General features: G+C 50.0%; 1 protein-coding gene and 2 non-coding genes across 3 annotated transcripts; all 3 read right to left on the reverse strand.

Annotated features, from left to right (window-relative positions):
- Positions 1-465: 465 nt before the first annotated feature.
- RPL3 (ribosomal protein L3) lies at positions 466-9,423 on the reverse strand. Its single transcript, XM_052790202.1, has 10 exons — positions 9,339-9,423; positions 7,774-7,966; positions 6,985-7,153; positions 6,000-6,135; positions 4,052-4,238; positions 3,481-3,641; positions 3,090-3,191; positions 2,493-2,588; positions 1,886-2,005; positions 466-573 (listed from the first exon to the last, which is right to left on the reverse strand). Exons 1-10 carry the CDS (start codon positions 9,339-9,341, stop codon positions 529-531), a joined length of 1,212 nt encoding a protein of 403 aa, XP_052646162.1. The 5' UTR covers positions 9,342-9,423; the 3' UTR covers positions 466-528.
- Positions 989-1,078, reverse strand: LOC128143657 (small nucleolar RNA U83B). The gene has a single exon (XR_008235840.1). It is a non-coding gene; the product is annotated as a small nucleolar RNA U83B (small nucleolar RNA).
- LOC128143656 (small nucleolar RNA U83B) lies at positions 3,844-3,936 on the reverse strand. The gene has a single exon (XR_008235839.1). It is a non-coding gene; the product is annotated as a small nucleolar RNA U83B (small nucleolar RNA).
- Positions 9,424-13,364: the final 3,941 nt, after the last annotated feature.

The raw sequence follows: 13,364 nt of genomic DNA on the forward strand, positions 1-13,364 counted from the left end.
GCAACAAACTGCATGTGCAAACAGGGGGCAGGTTACAGCCCCTCTGAGGGAAACTGGACGGTTTCCATGGCAACAGCTAGCACCAGCCACCTACCTAAAATTTAGTGATGTTTCAACCATCTGAAGTAGTTTCATTAATTTCAAAACCTGTTGGATTCAAAGGAGCTCTCTAGCCACCCAGCAGAGGATTAACATTTAGAATAATACTGCAGTAACTGCAAACACGCTTAAGGCTCCTGCTGCTTTCCTATTTCACACAACCAAACAGAGAAGCCTCACTCCGCCCCAAAATTTTCACTCTCCAAAAACAGCAATGGTGGCTTCTTTCTCATTACAGGAACCCTGCTTTGAGTCAGATGCTCATGAATTTGGAGCTTTGCTTCTTTGGTTTGGCTGGTCCCACGCATAGGGCCTCCAGTGAGAGCACCAGACTTGACACAGCTACATATAAGCCAAGAGACAAAGTCCATTTCTTTAAAATATTTATTTTTTGGTCTGAGCACACAGGACACAAGACCATTCCACACATTAAGCTGTCTCCTCTTTTGCAGTACGATCTTTCTTGAGTGGTCCCTGAAAAACAAAGAAGGACACTACATAAACCACAGTCTGCACCCAAGACCACATCACATCCCAATTACAGTGCTGTAATTTCATCTCCTCTTGCTGCAAAGAAATGAAGGCAAAAAAAAAAAGCCCTCAATGTTGCAGCCCATTAGAAATCCCAAGCCCCATCTCCAGCTACAGGTGTCAGAGGGAAAGCTGGGCTTGGCGCAGCCACACTGCACCGAATCGATGACTTCTTATGCAAGAGAAAAGAAGTGCTGGTGCCACCTCGTGGGGAAGCTCCCATGCAGCCCCCAAGCAGCTGAACTGCACCCTGACCCGGCCAGGGCCTCACATCCAGGACTCCCGACCAGCTTTCTCCAGCAAGTGACAAACTGAGAATGCCACCCACAGCCTGCTGTGAGCACCACCATGATCCAGCACTGCTCTGGGAAGAAATGCAGCACAGAGCCACTCCCCACAGGTGTCAGATATTGCTCAGTGCTTGTTCCACACCTCGGCACTGAACAACCAAAATGCCCCTGTCCTGGTTTCAGCTGGGATAGAGTTAACTGTCTTCCTAGTAGCTGGTACAGTGCTATGTTTTGAGTTCAGTATGCAAAGAATGTTGATAACACTGATGTTTTCAGTTGTTGCTCAGTAGTGTTTAGACTTAACTCAAGGATTTTTCAGCTTCTCATGCCCAGCCAGCAAGAAAGCTGGAGGGGCACAAGAAGTTGGCACAGGACACAGACAGGGCACCTGACCCAAACTGGCCAACGGGGTATTCCATACCAAGTGACATCCCATCTAGTATAGGAACAGGGAAGTGGGGGCAGGGATTCGCCGCTCGGGGGACTAGCTGGGTGTCGGTCAGCAGGTGGTGAGCAATTGCACTGCGCATCATTTGTACATTCCAATCCTTTTATTATTGCTGTTGTCATTTTATTAGTGTTATCATTATTAGTTTCTTCTTTTCTGTTCTATTAAACCGTTCTTATCTCAACCCACGGGTTTTGCTTCTTTTCCCGATTTTCTCCCCCATCCCACTGGGTGGGGGGGAGTGAGTGAGCGGCTGCGTGGTGTTTAGTTGCTGGCTGGGGTTAAACCACAACAGTCCCTCAGGCGCCAAGCGCTGTCGCAGGGAAGCGAGACCCCAGCCCCCTGCCGTGGTTATAACTACGTTGGCAGGATGAACCCTCTTGACTGAAGCTACACACTTTGTTTCACAGAAATTTTGGCCCTGTGGCAGCCCAAAGGTCAAGCTACCAACTGCCATGAGCTCAAAGACAATACAGAAATAAAACACAAAGCTGCCAGCTTCAGAAAGCATCCTTACCATGAAAGACTTCTTCTCCTCAGCTGTCTGGAAGCGTCCATGACCAAATTTGGAGGTTGTGTCAATGAACTTCAAGTCAATCTTCTCCAGGGCCCGGCGCTTGGTCTGCACAAGCAGGGACTACAAGAGAGATGCCAGGTGAGTATGCAGCAGCAGCAGCCTTTCAGCCTGCCAGTACACTTGGCTACTTCTTACCACCTCCACAGCTAATGCCTCCTAAGTCACTCTGACCTCACGCTTCAGCTGCTATTACATGCAAGGAGCACTTGCCAATAAGCCAGCCCGCACCTTTGGCCTTCAAGGCTGAGGACTGGTCAGCTCTCACCAGCAAGCAAGCCCAAGTCTGCCTGCCAGCATCCTTACGGTCCATGAGAATTCTCAGCCCTAAAGCGTGCCCTTCACTACAAACAGACCTGGACTGAATTAACTGGGAAAAGGACCTCGTGCTACTCCTGAGGTCATTAATATGAGGTGGGTTTGTGTGCGTGGGGCTTTTCCTTCTAGCTGGCTACATGAGTCCCCACAGCAGCAAGTAACATCCGTACCAGAGGCAGCACAGCGAACTTAACGTGTTCCAGCCCCCCTGACAGCAGGTTGCACTACTCACCTTGCGCAGGGTTAGGACCCTCTTCTTGGTCCCAACAACACAGCCCTTCAGCATGATGAAGTCATTGGTCACCTCACCGTAGTGGACAAAGCCTCCCTGAGCAAGGAGAGAACAGTTAGCGATCTGTATAAAGCAGGACCAGTGATCACATCTGCCTACAGCTTGATGTTCTCACACCACTTCTGGGTCTCGGCCATTCCCACATTCACTGAAATCCCATTTCCAGTATTACCTTTTGCTGGTCAAGTTTCTTGATACAGCAATTTACTTGCTGCTGTAAGGCTTTTGCCAAGAACAGCAGCAACAAGAAGAGGCCAACAAAACAGCAGAAGCTGCTCTCCCTGCTAAGTTATTCCTTATTTACAAGTATCATTTCTAGATTTGTAACATCTTGCTATACTATTGCCACATACCAAATGCAATTAGTAAGTTACACAAGTCAATACTGAGAATGACTAAGCAACACCACCTCCCACAGCAGCCGAGTTTTATCTCAAGAGTTCTTCATTCAATCACTTCAACTTACACCAGGCCCATTTGCCTCTTAGGATCGCAGCTCACAAGCAGAGTCTCTCCATAGAGCTGCCAACAACTCACCAGAGGGTTGATGCTCTTGTCAGACAAGTCATAATCAGTTGATGCATTGTTTTTGATCAGCTTTCCATCCTTGATTTGGTAACCCTGGCCGATCTTGTAGATCTAAAAAGGTCAAGAATTTCTACTCAGCAAAAGGGAGGAGAAAGGGCCTGTCACGAGCCAAAATGCAGAGTTCTACATAGGGTTGGAGAAAAATGTCTGTTGCACTTCAAAAACACGTTGCCATGCAAGAATTTTATGGTTATCCAACATAACGGACTATGGTTAACTGCCCCCGAGATGACATTCAAACAATCAAGAGCGAAACGTCCAAAGCAAAACTCTCCGCTCTCTTCACTGTCATGCAGCAAGTGACCTTAGCCAGCTCTTGTTTCTTCTCAGAGACACAAACCTTCTTATTGATTTCAGTCCGATGGTGATACCCCTTCTGACCAGCCCGGGCCACAGAGAAAGCCACACGAGCAGGGTGCCATGCACCAATGCAGGCCACTTTGCGCAGACCCCTGTGAGTCTTGCGGGGCAGCTTTTTGGTGTGCCAACGGCTGGTAACACCTGAAAGAAACCAAAGCAGTGTTTCTAACTACAGTCAAGCTGAGTTGTCACCTAATTGTTCAACTAGAGTTTAAGCCACATTTCAGGCTGCTGTCCCCAGGCAACAAGAGGGAAGCCCAGAGCCAGCATCCCAGGAATTAACCACATTCCCTGAAGTGCCCTGCCCCTGAACTGCCCACGCTCCCTCCTCAGCTGTCCCTGGGTTGTTCTCAGAAGGAAGGCAGCATGGAATGACTCCTCACGGATGTCAGGCGCTGTGCCCAGCGCTCATTCCATTGTCTCATCACTGAACTGGGACAGCAGAATGGATTTACCTCCTCAGCTCTTAGCCCGCACTCGTGAAAACTCAAGGCTAGGATTTCATTAAAAACTGTATCCCATCCCAAAGAGGAGAACTTCCATGCATTTACCTTTATATCCCTTGCCCTTGGTGACTCCGATGACATCTATCATCTCATCCTGGCCAAACACAGTTGACACAGGCACCTGCTGTTCCAGCTTCTCCCGGGCCCAATCTACTTTCTCAGCAACAGTGCCACCATTCACCTGGATCTCCATCAGGTGAGACTTCTTCTGCCTCAGGGGAAGCAAACGCATCTAGAAAACAGAAAGGATGAAATTTAGCTCCTGCTCTTCCAAAATCGACCTTATATCCAAGATACACAACTTCAACGTACTGAAGTAAAAGGCCCTACACTAAGGGGAAAGGCTCTACTGTGGCTTAAATAACAAGTCACAGTATCTGGAAGTTGTATGCCACCCACAGGAACACAGAATTCTCTAACCCCACAGCCACCAGCCAAATTCCATCCAGGTAGGACAGGAGATAGCAAGGGGCAATGGTTTTAAAATGAAAGAGGATGGATTTAGACTGGACATAAGGAAGAAATTTTTCATGAGGGTGGTGAGACACTGGCACAGGTTGCCCAGAGAAGTTGTGGATGCCCCATCATTGGAAGTGTTCAAGGCCAGGTTGGATGGGGCTTTGACCAACCTGGTCTACTGAAAGATGTCCCTGTCCATAACAAGGGGTGTGGGACTAGATCTTTTAAAGGTCCCTTCCAACCCAAACCATTCTATGATTCTTTGATAAAGCCTGCCACACTGAAGGACACTTTGGGTAGGGTCACATTTACAGTTACTTCTATATTTAGCACAGAGGGACCGATACAAGTATCAACAGCAGCTGCAATACTACCTCTGCTGTCTAGTATGGAAAATTAATTTGTCAAATTAGCAATGTCATAACTAGACATTCTATTGCACTTACAGCCAACTCAAAGATTTAATTGCATCGCCCACAAAAGTCTGGCAGAGCACTGATGGCTAGGGAGACACCACCACACTACCCAGCAGTATGCCTCCTCCAACTGAGCACCAGAAGCCACCAAAAGCCTCCAAGTGTTTGCAATCCCTACAGAACACAGCCTGAAATGCTGACCATGCAAACCCCAGAGTTAAGTGTTCAGCCTCTTTTTATTTGGTGCTGCAATTAAGAGAGCCCAGGTCTACATGGTTACCAATAAAGGACTGAGTCCAAGAAGTTCCTACTATGTTCAGTCTCTTTTGAACGCTGCTTCAGAAGATTGCCAGCAGTTGCCCTCAAGGCTCCTCAAGCATCCTGTGAGCGCACGCTTTGTAGAGAATGAAGAGTGCTAGTATTTGTATTGTTCTTAATGGTTAGCATCAGGCTGCAGGGGAGAGCAGACATCTCCCTACAGAGATGGATCAAATTTTATGCTTGCTCTCTTAGCTGTTTCCAGTGCACATCTGTCCTGGTTTCATCTGGAATAGTCAATTTTCTTCCTAGTAGCTGGTATAGTGTTGTGTTTTGGATTCAGTATGAGAAGAAGGTTGATAACACACTGATGTTTTCAGTTGTCGCTAAGTAGTGTTTAGACTTAACTCAAGGATTTTTCAGCTTCTCATGCCCAGCCAGCAAGAAAGCTGGAGGGGTACAAGAAGTTGGGAGGGAACACAGCCAGGACAGCTGACCCAAACTGGCCAAAGGGATATGCCATACCATGTGACATCATGCCCAGTATATAAACTGGGGGGAGCTGGCCAGGGGCTGCTCCTCAGGAACTGACTAGGCATCAGTCAGTGAGTGAAGAGCAACTGCATTGTGCATCGCTTGCTTCATATATTCTAATTCTTTTATTATTACCATCATTATTATTTTCTTCCTTTTCTGTCCTATTAAACTGTCGTTATCTCAACTCACAAGTTTTACTTTTTTCTCCCCAATTCTCTCCCCCATCCCACCGGTTTGGGGGGGAAGTGAGTGAGCAGCTGCGTGGTGCTTAGTTGCTGGCTTGGGTTAAACCACAACAACATCTGAGTCCCACAGACACTTACCTGAGTGTGAGCCATGACTCTAATAACCTGGCAGTATTTCTTCATGCTATTGAAATCTTTCTCCAGCTGCTTTTTGCCCTCCTCATCTTGCCATTTCTTGCAATATTTGGTGAAGGCCTTCTTCTTGGACTTGTGCCTTCAGGAGCAGAGCAGAGACAAGGTTTGGCTAAGCCCTTCATCAATCCCCCAGGAAAGTGGGGACGAGCGGAAGGAGCTGCCACCTTAGCTGGTTTCAGCTCGTTGCCAGCTTCTAAGGACTCTTTTCCACTGGCAAGCGGAGCCTGGAGCTCATCAGACAGTGGCAAAGTTGCCAGAGCTGAGCGGAGCTGCCATGAATTCCAAAGCACATTAATATTCACAGTACAGAAGACAAAAGACTGTAGAGAGATGTCGAACAATAACAGAAAAAAACATCTTTAAAGCAACTGTCAGATGATTGCTATCTGCTTCAGAATACCATAATTTCCCCCCTTCTAAGCCTGAGCTATGCCTGACTGTAAGGTCGTTACTGTAACACCCTTGAGATCATTATTGCTCTAGACACGCTGGAGCCACACTCGGGCAAACACGCATACTTTGAATCACAACAACAGTGCCTGGAACAGTAATCAGAAGTAACACTTGTCTTCCCCTTTCCTGAGAAAACAGGGCTACAGTCAGGACTCGACACTCAACAACAAGCGCCAGAGGCGATTTCCTTATGTCCGCCCGTCGAGGTATCATCACTTGTAGCCTGTTAAGGAGATCTCAGGTAAAAACCAACACTGTCACCCCACAGCAAGAAGGGCACTAACTAACATTAGGCTGTTACCCTCCCAGAGCCATTCCTACTGCCTATCCCATTATTAGGCCAGTTATCAAGGCCAAACACTAATTGCTGTAAAACCTCTTCAAAAAGCTGTACTAGCAGAATCTGCAACCCAGCAGAAAAAAAATAAACCATGGCCTGAGATTAAGGCAACAAGCAAAAGCCCTGCTCTCTTACCAGTTCTTGTAGAAGCGACGCTTACACTCATCGCTGATGTGCTCAGCAAAGATGGTCTTGAAGCTACGGAGACCACGAGGAGTCTGCACGTATCCCACAATGCCCACAATGACCATGGGAGGAGTCTCTACTATAGTGACTGCCTCCACCACCTCCTTTTTGTTCACCTCTGGATGCAGAGAGAAATACAGCACAACAATTAACACCAGCATCAGCTATTAAACAACGTCGTCTGTTCCTTCTCACTCACAAATCCTTCACACGAAATGTTAAATGACTCAAGTTCTTTCCACAAAGGCAAAGAGGATGCATGGTAAAGTGACCAACTCTAAGTTATAATTTAATGCCTTGCAAAAGTTTGAGGCTGGCTCAGCAGGAAGCACAGCAAAGCCCGATAGGCAAAACGGATCGTAGCGAGTAACAGAACCACATTCAAGACTGGACAATCAGAAAAAAAACACCAAAAGCAATTTACTTATGTCCACCCACCGAGGTCATCCAACTTAGCCTGTTACAGTATAGCTAAACCAAACCACGAGGTCACTGCGCATCTCAAACAGGACCATTAACAAGACAGGCAGTGCTAGAAATGAAGCCTTGCTGCTGGGACTTCACTCACACTGGGGCAGGAGGGGTTCAGGTGCTTTATAACCCACTCACTCAAGGGCTCTGAATGGCGTGAAGTCAAGCTACGACTAAAATCCAGAGCTATTAACAAACAGGCCATCTTTTGCCATTCATAAAGAAAAGAAAACCACCTCCTCTATTGAGAGGAACATTAATACGTACTGGATCCAGGTCTGTCGACTTCACGGACAATGTGGGTCATACCAGCTTTGTACCCCAAGAAGGCAGTGAGATGGACAGGCTTGCTGGGGTCATCTTTGGGAAAGCTCTTCACCTTGCCCCTGTGCCTGCTACTGCGCTTGCGGGGCAGGAAGCCCAGAGACCCATGCCTCGGAGCTGAGAACTTGCGGTGAGACTAGAGAGAAAAGAAACGTTTAGTGCTTGCTATAGAGATTCACTTATACCCACTCAAGGGCCAAGGCCAATTCTCTTCTTGCCTTGAAACATGAATATTACATATATACAAGACATTTTGCATTCTAGAAATTCTTCTCAGTATCAGCTGTTTGGTTTCTGAATTCCACTATGATGTTACAAGAACATAATCCTCGTGCCCCAACTATGTCCCTCCTACATTTCCTCAACATCCCCTCTCTTTCAAGCTTATTTTAAGACATCACCAAGTCCCACTCTAGTTAGGGAACCACACAAGCTGTAGTTTGGCCACAGCACGCCACCAGAGTTTCAACACACGTCAGAAGCCTCGAAAATGGAGAAGCACAAGATAACTTTATAATATGTTTCAATGAATCAATACCACTATGAAAATAAGCATTATAAAAACAATTTCAGTTTGAAAAGCTGCAGTAAGACAATCTTTCAACATCCACCTTTGAGTCAGTCACTTTGGGTGGAAGTACAGGGTTTTCTAAGCTGTTCCCCTCAACTACCAGCCCTGCAGCCTCCCTCTGCAAACTGAAAGCCAAGTAAGGCTGGGTTCTATGCGGACAACTCTCAGCCCATCAAAGAATTACCCATCCAATCTCACATCCAAACTTAAGAAAAATATTGTACAGCTAAGGATGGAGCTAACAACCAATAGCTAAGAAATGTGTCTTACTTTTAAAAAAAATACTCAGCGCAAGTTGCCTTAAGCAGACAAAGTTTACCAGCCCCAAAAAGGCCTTTTTGTCAGGACTACCAATCTTGTGGCAGGGCCCAGCAGAACTAAATTTTGACACCTACACAAGCCTGAAGGCCGCCAGCACATTACCTTCGCGTACGAATGACATCAAACGCGAAATTCGATCCTACAACTGCATTATTAAACCGACTGGTCGGCGGGCTCGCAGCCCCCACCACGGCCTCGCTGCGCTTGCAGGAGCGGAGTGTACGAACAGCCTCACCCTGGCCCTCAAACGCCCTGTGACCCGACTGCCTGCTCAAGCAGACATTACTGCCGGCAGCTATCGAGAGAGGAACCCACCCCCCCCTACAGAAAAAGGGACAGCAAATCCCACCACGGGCAAAGCACCCTCCGAGTAGCCCCCCGCAGCCACCCGCACCCCCAGGCGCAAAGAAGGCCCCGGCCGGCGTCCCCAAGGCAAAGCCTCGCCCGCCCACGGTGCCTGCCGCGGCCGAGCCCCGAAATGAGACCCGCGTCGCCTTCCGCAGAGGCCTTGGCACGGCGGGAGCGGAGCCGGGCAGCCGCCAGGGGCGGGATGGCGCCGATACCGGAGGGATTGCGCGGCCGGACCCCAGGCGGCACCACGGCCGGCAGCACCCACCATCGCGTCCCCGCGCCGGGCCGGAAGGGCCGATAGGGGCCGCGCGCACGGCTTTTATAGCCGCCCCGCCCCTCCGCGGTGACGCGCTGCGCACCTGCGCAGCGCGCGGCGGTCTCGCGAGAAGAGCGAGGGGGGCGGGGGCGGGAGCGTGGCGCTACGGGTGGGGAGCAGGGCCAAGAAGGGTGCGCGGACGGAGGTTCGCGCTGCGGCTGCTGTGAAAAAACACAAATACCTACAAAATACCTGGCCGAGTTTCTTGAAAATGCCACTGCCTGCACGTACAGGTCGTGAGAAAGCAAAAGGAAAGGGAGGAACGTAATAAAGTACGTGCAACTCCTTCCGTAAGTGTGCAGCTGCGGTTCTTTATCGCGTTGTGCAAAACTGTTACGTCCCCGTGCCCTCGTTCAGATGTACGTGACGTCAGAAAGTGTGTCCCGCTGCAGTCTTCCTCCTCGAATAGGCTAGTTGTTGCCTTTCCAGGAAAAATAACGCGCTTGTTTCAAGCTGGGAGTGAGCGCCTGCCTCGACGGAACATCCCAATGTAGTGTTTAAGTGTTTTATTAAATAGCTGCAGTCATAGGAAGCTGTAATGACCCCTGAGTCAAAAGGCACTTGACAAATCTTCATTGCAGTTTGCGAAAGACATTAGGCAATGTGAAGAAACACAGGAACAGGAAAGAAAAAAAAATATTAAAAACTAATAAGATAAAATAGGTTTCTCTGCTAACATTGGCGACCAGTACTTTTGCGTATATCTCAAAATAGAAAAAGACGTCAAATAACTGCTCTGCTTTCGTGCAGGGACACGTTCTCAGGCCGATTGTGTGTTCTTCAGGGGCTGCGTCCTGCTGTGTATTCCCACGGTGCTTGGTACAGCGCAGCTCCAAATTCAATCAGGGCCTCTGTGTGCTACTGTTGAATTAATAATAAACAATAAAACCAATGTAGATGCTGAGGTTATGCTGTGAAAGAGGAACTGAAAATAAGACTTTCTGTGGAACCTGCCTGGAGCTGTTGTTATTCATGCTGTTATTTCTCTTGCTCCATTTACTGCTGTTCTGAATAAGCACCGCCAGGACCAGCCGCATCACTGGGAGATGTTGGCCGGCTCGGAAACTTGCCAACACGGGAGCTGGCACTGGACTGTCCCTTCAGGGTAGGGACAAAGCAGAGCAGAGGTGAAACCTGAACAGGGAGGGAGCTGGGGGACAGGAGATAAATTATTCACTCTCCCTCTGTCGGCACCGGGAAATCGGATAGGAGCCGGCTGAAGAAGCTCCCTCAGACTTCCCTGGATTGGGAACCGCGCGAGCATCCTTGCGGGATAACTGATGGGATGCACGGCTCCGGCTGAAACGTCCCCCGAAGCGGCTCTGGTCCTCAGCCAGAAATCCCGCACCTCCTGGCCGAGGAGGGGGAAGGAGGACCCCTTCATCCAGCCCGCGCTCCAGCAGCCGAAGGCCGGTCCCTTTGGAGGAACGACTCCTGGCCGGTTGCTCAAAATGTCGGGGTGTCACGTCACCTCTGGGTCGCCCTGAGAGCCTCAGCGGAGGTAACGCGGGCTGAATCCAGGCTTCAGATAACTGGCACGGCATCAGGCATCCAGGGGGCTGGTGAACCTCGGAGCCCAGCCAGCTGAGCTGGTGGCCACATTCTGCTGCCCACAGCCCCTCTCTGGGGTGGGGATGCGGGACACGAGCAAAGCGAGGAAGCCGATGAAACCGCTGGGTGGTTGAGATGGTATTAAATATATCCACGAGGTTATCTGTGGAAAATAACCAAACTGCTGACTAATAAGGTCCACCCCCACCACATCCAGAGGCTGAATAAATTGGGAATAAGTAGATAATTTTGTGTTATTATAAGGAACATGGGCCTTAATCCACCGCTACCTGCAGTACGAAAGGGGATGCAAACCCCAGGCCATGAAGATGATGGTACCCAGTGCTGGGTGGGCTGGAGCTTCCCAGACACGGAGCACCCGGAGTTTGCCCTCAGGATCTCCTGGGGCTTACAGAGAAGGATGTGTTTGACAAACACAACGCTGTGGGGAGATTGGTGACCCCGGGGATGGCTCTGCACAGAAGCCATCCGCATTCCCACCGCGGGGATGCTGACCTGTAACATGCGATGTAAGTGCTGCACGTTACGGTTACATCAAGTCACTGCAAACATTAATTAAACTGTTCAAGCAAACACCTACCTAGAGAGGCAAATCCCGCCACCAGCTGCGCAGGTGTAACACAGCTAAGCCATTCAGTGCGGGGAGACTAGTTACCCAGCTAGCGTGAAATAATTAAGGAGGGCATATCCAAGTGTTAAACATGCTTAATCAACTCCCAGAGACCTTCCACTTCCCCTCCCCAACTCCAGTCCCCGCAGGTTAAGTAAAACCCAAGGATGGAGGCTTTGCTGGAGGAACTCTGCGTGCAAACCTGTGTCAAAAAGCCCATACAGACTGAGAGGTGCTTCGTTTGGAGGACATTTCATTGCCTGCCCTAACCTGGCAGACAGCACGAAGGGAACCAGTACAAACTGGAGGGCTGAGGGTCTGGCCGTGCTGGTGCTGCAGCTCATCTTCCCAAAACAGAGCTGCCCCATCCCTGGAAATATTCCAGGTCAGGTTGGACGGGGCTCTGAGCAACCTCATCTAGTTGAAGATGTCCCTGCTCGTTGCGGGGGGGGGGGGGGGGGGGGGGGGGGGGGCTAGATGACCTTTAAATGTCTATTCCAACCCAAACCATTCTATGATTCTATGGCTGGATGTGACGGCAGCGTCCATCCCCTCCCTCCAACCTGCCCCTCAGAAGGTGCCCCACAAAGGACGAGGGATGGCTGCTCACTTTTTAGGGTGCTACTCCTAATGGGTGAACAAGAGTGGGCTTTAAATGCTCTTTCTTCTCCCCCAAACGTTTGCCTCTAGCTCCTGCGCCGAGCTCTTGAGTTGCAGAGCCGATTCGTAGACTCTGCCGAGAAAATGGATTCCGACTCGGGCAGAATGAAGGGGGTCAAGCACGTTCCCCATCCCACTGCTCTGCCCTTTGCTCCCTTGCTGCTAACCTGACTCTCTGCATAGGTGTGACCTGGAGGTGAGTGGGACGTAAGCCATCCAGCTGGTCATTCTGCTTCGTCAGCCTCCGTGCTGACGGTTGGGTGCAGCACCATCACTCCGCCTGGGTCCGGAGCAGAAGCAGCTGGTTTTGCTGCATAGCTGGCTTTTTTGGCCAGGTCCAAACCCTGTTCATCCAGAACACCGGCGCATTTTGGACACCTCTTTAGCAAAACCAAACCTCTCCCCTCTTCATTTTTATCCCCTCTTTCATTCATCTCCCCCAATTCCTGGGGATTTAGCTTTCAACGCAGGGGATTTCGTATTTCTGGGCCCTTTGAGGGTGCCCTGGCGCTGTAAGACCTTACAGAGTGCTCATGGCATTCCCACCTCGCCCTTTGGCCGGCTGCTTCCAGCAAAGCTGCTGCCTGGTTTGAGTTGAGTATCTCCGTAACAAAGAGCTAGAGATGTCCCGTGGTACGCCGGGTGGAAACGCGGCGCAGAGCATCTCTGCTCAGCTGAAGCGTTTTGGCAGTTGGGCTCCAGTTGCTGAAGCGGACAAGCAGACTGAAAACGGTTTTGGCTTCTGCTGCCAAGCTTAGGGAACCACGTTACAACCCAAGGCCTCGCTTTTAATTTCAGTCCTATTAATATAGATTATCAAGGACTCTGCAGAAGCCAGCGAGCCGCTGGTACGCAACTACTGTGCACGAAAGGCCAAGGAGCTCAAGCTGTCCCTAAGGCTGGATGGCTTCTCCCCCGGCATCTCTTCCTGGCCGTGCCGGTGGCCAGTAGTGGTCCTGTGGATGCCGGGGGAAGCCCAGGTGACTCCCAAGGCTGTAGCCTCAGGGATGCGAGGTGCGTATCTTGCGGTCTCTGCCCCCCCCCCCCGGAGTGGGGGGTCTCCCCAAAATCTGGACTCCCCATGTTGGCCAAGGGCCTTTTTGCCTGCTTGCCCCCTCCCGGGGACGAGCCCG

Source organism: Harpia harpyja, chromosome 6, assembly GCF_026419915.1.
Source record: "Harpia harpyja isolate bHarHar1 chromosome 6, bHarHar1 primary haplotype, whole genome shotgun sequence".
Taxonomy (NCBI): Eukaryota; Metazoa; Chordata; class Aves; order Accipitriformes; family Accipitridae; genus Harpia; species Harpia harpyja.

Coding starts and splice junctions, on each gene's coding strand:
- RPL3 (XM_052790202.1), bottom strand. Junction 6,136..6,984: donor CGTCGCTTCTACAAGAACTG/GTAAGAGAGCAG, acceptor CTGCTCCTGAAG/GCACAAGTCCAAGAAGAAGG. Junction 3,192..3,480: donor GGACTGAAATCAATAAGAAG/GTTTGTGTCTCT, acceptor TGACCTTTTTAG/ATCTACAAGATCGGCCAGGG.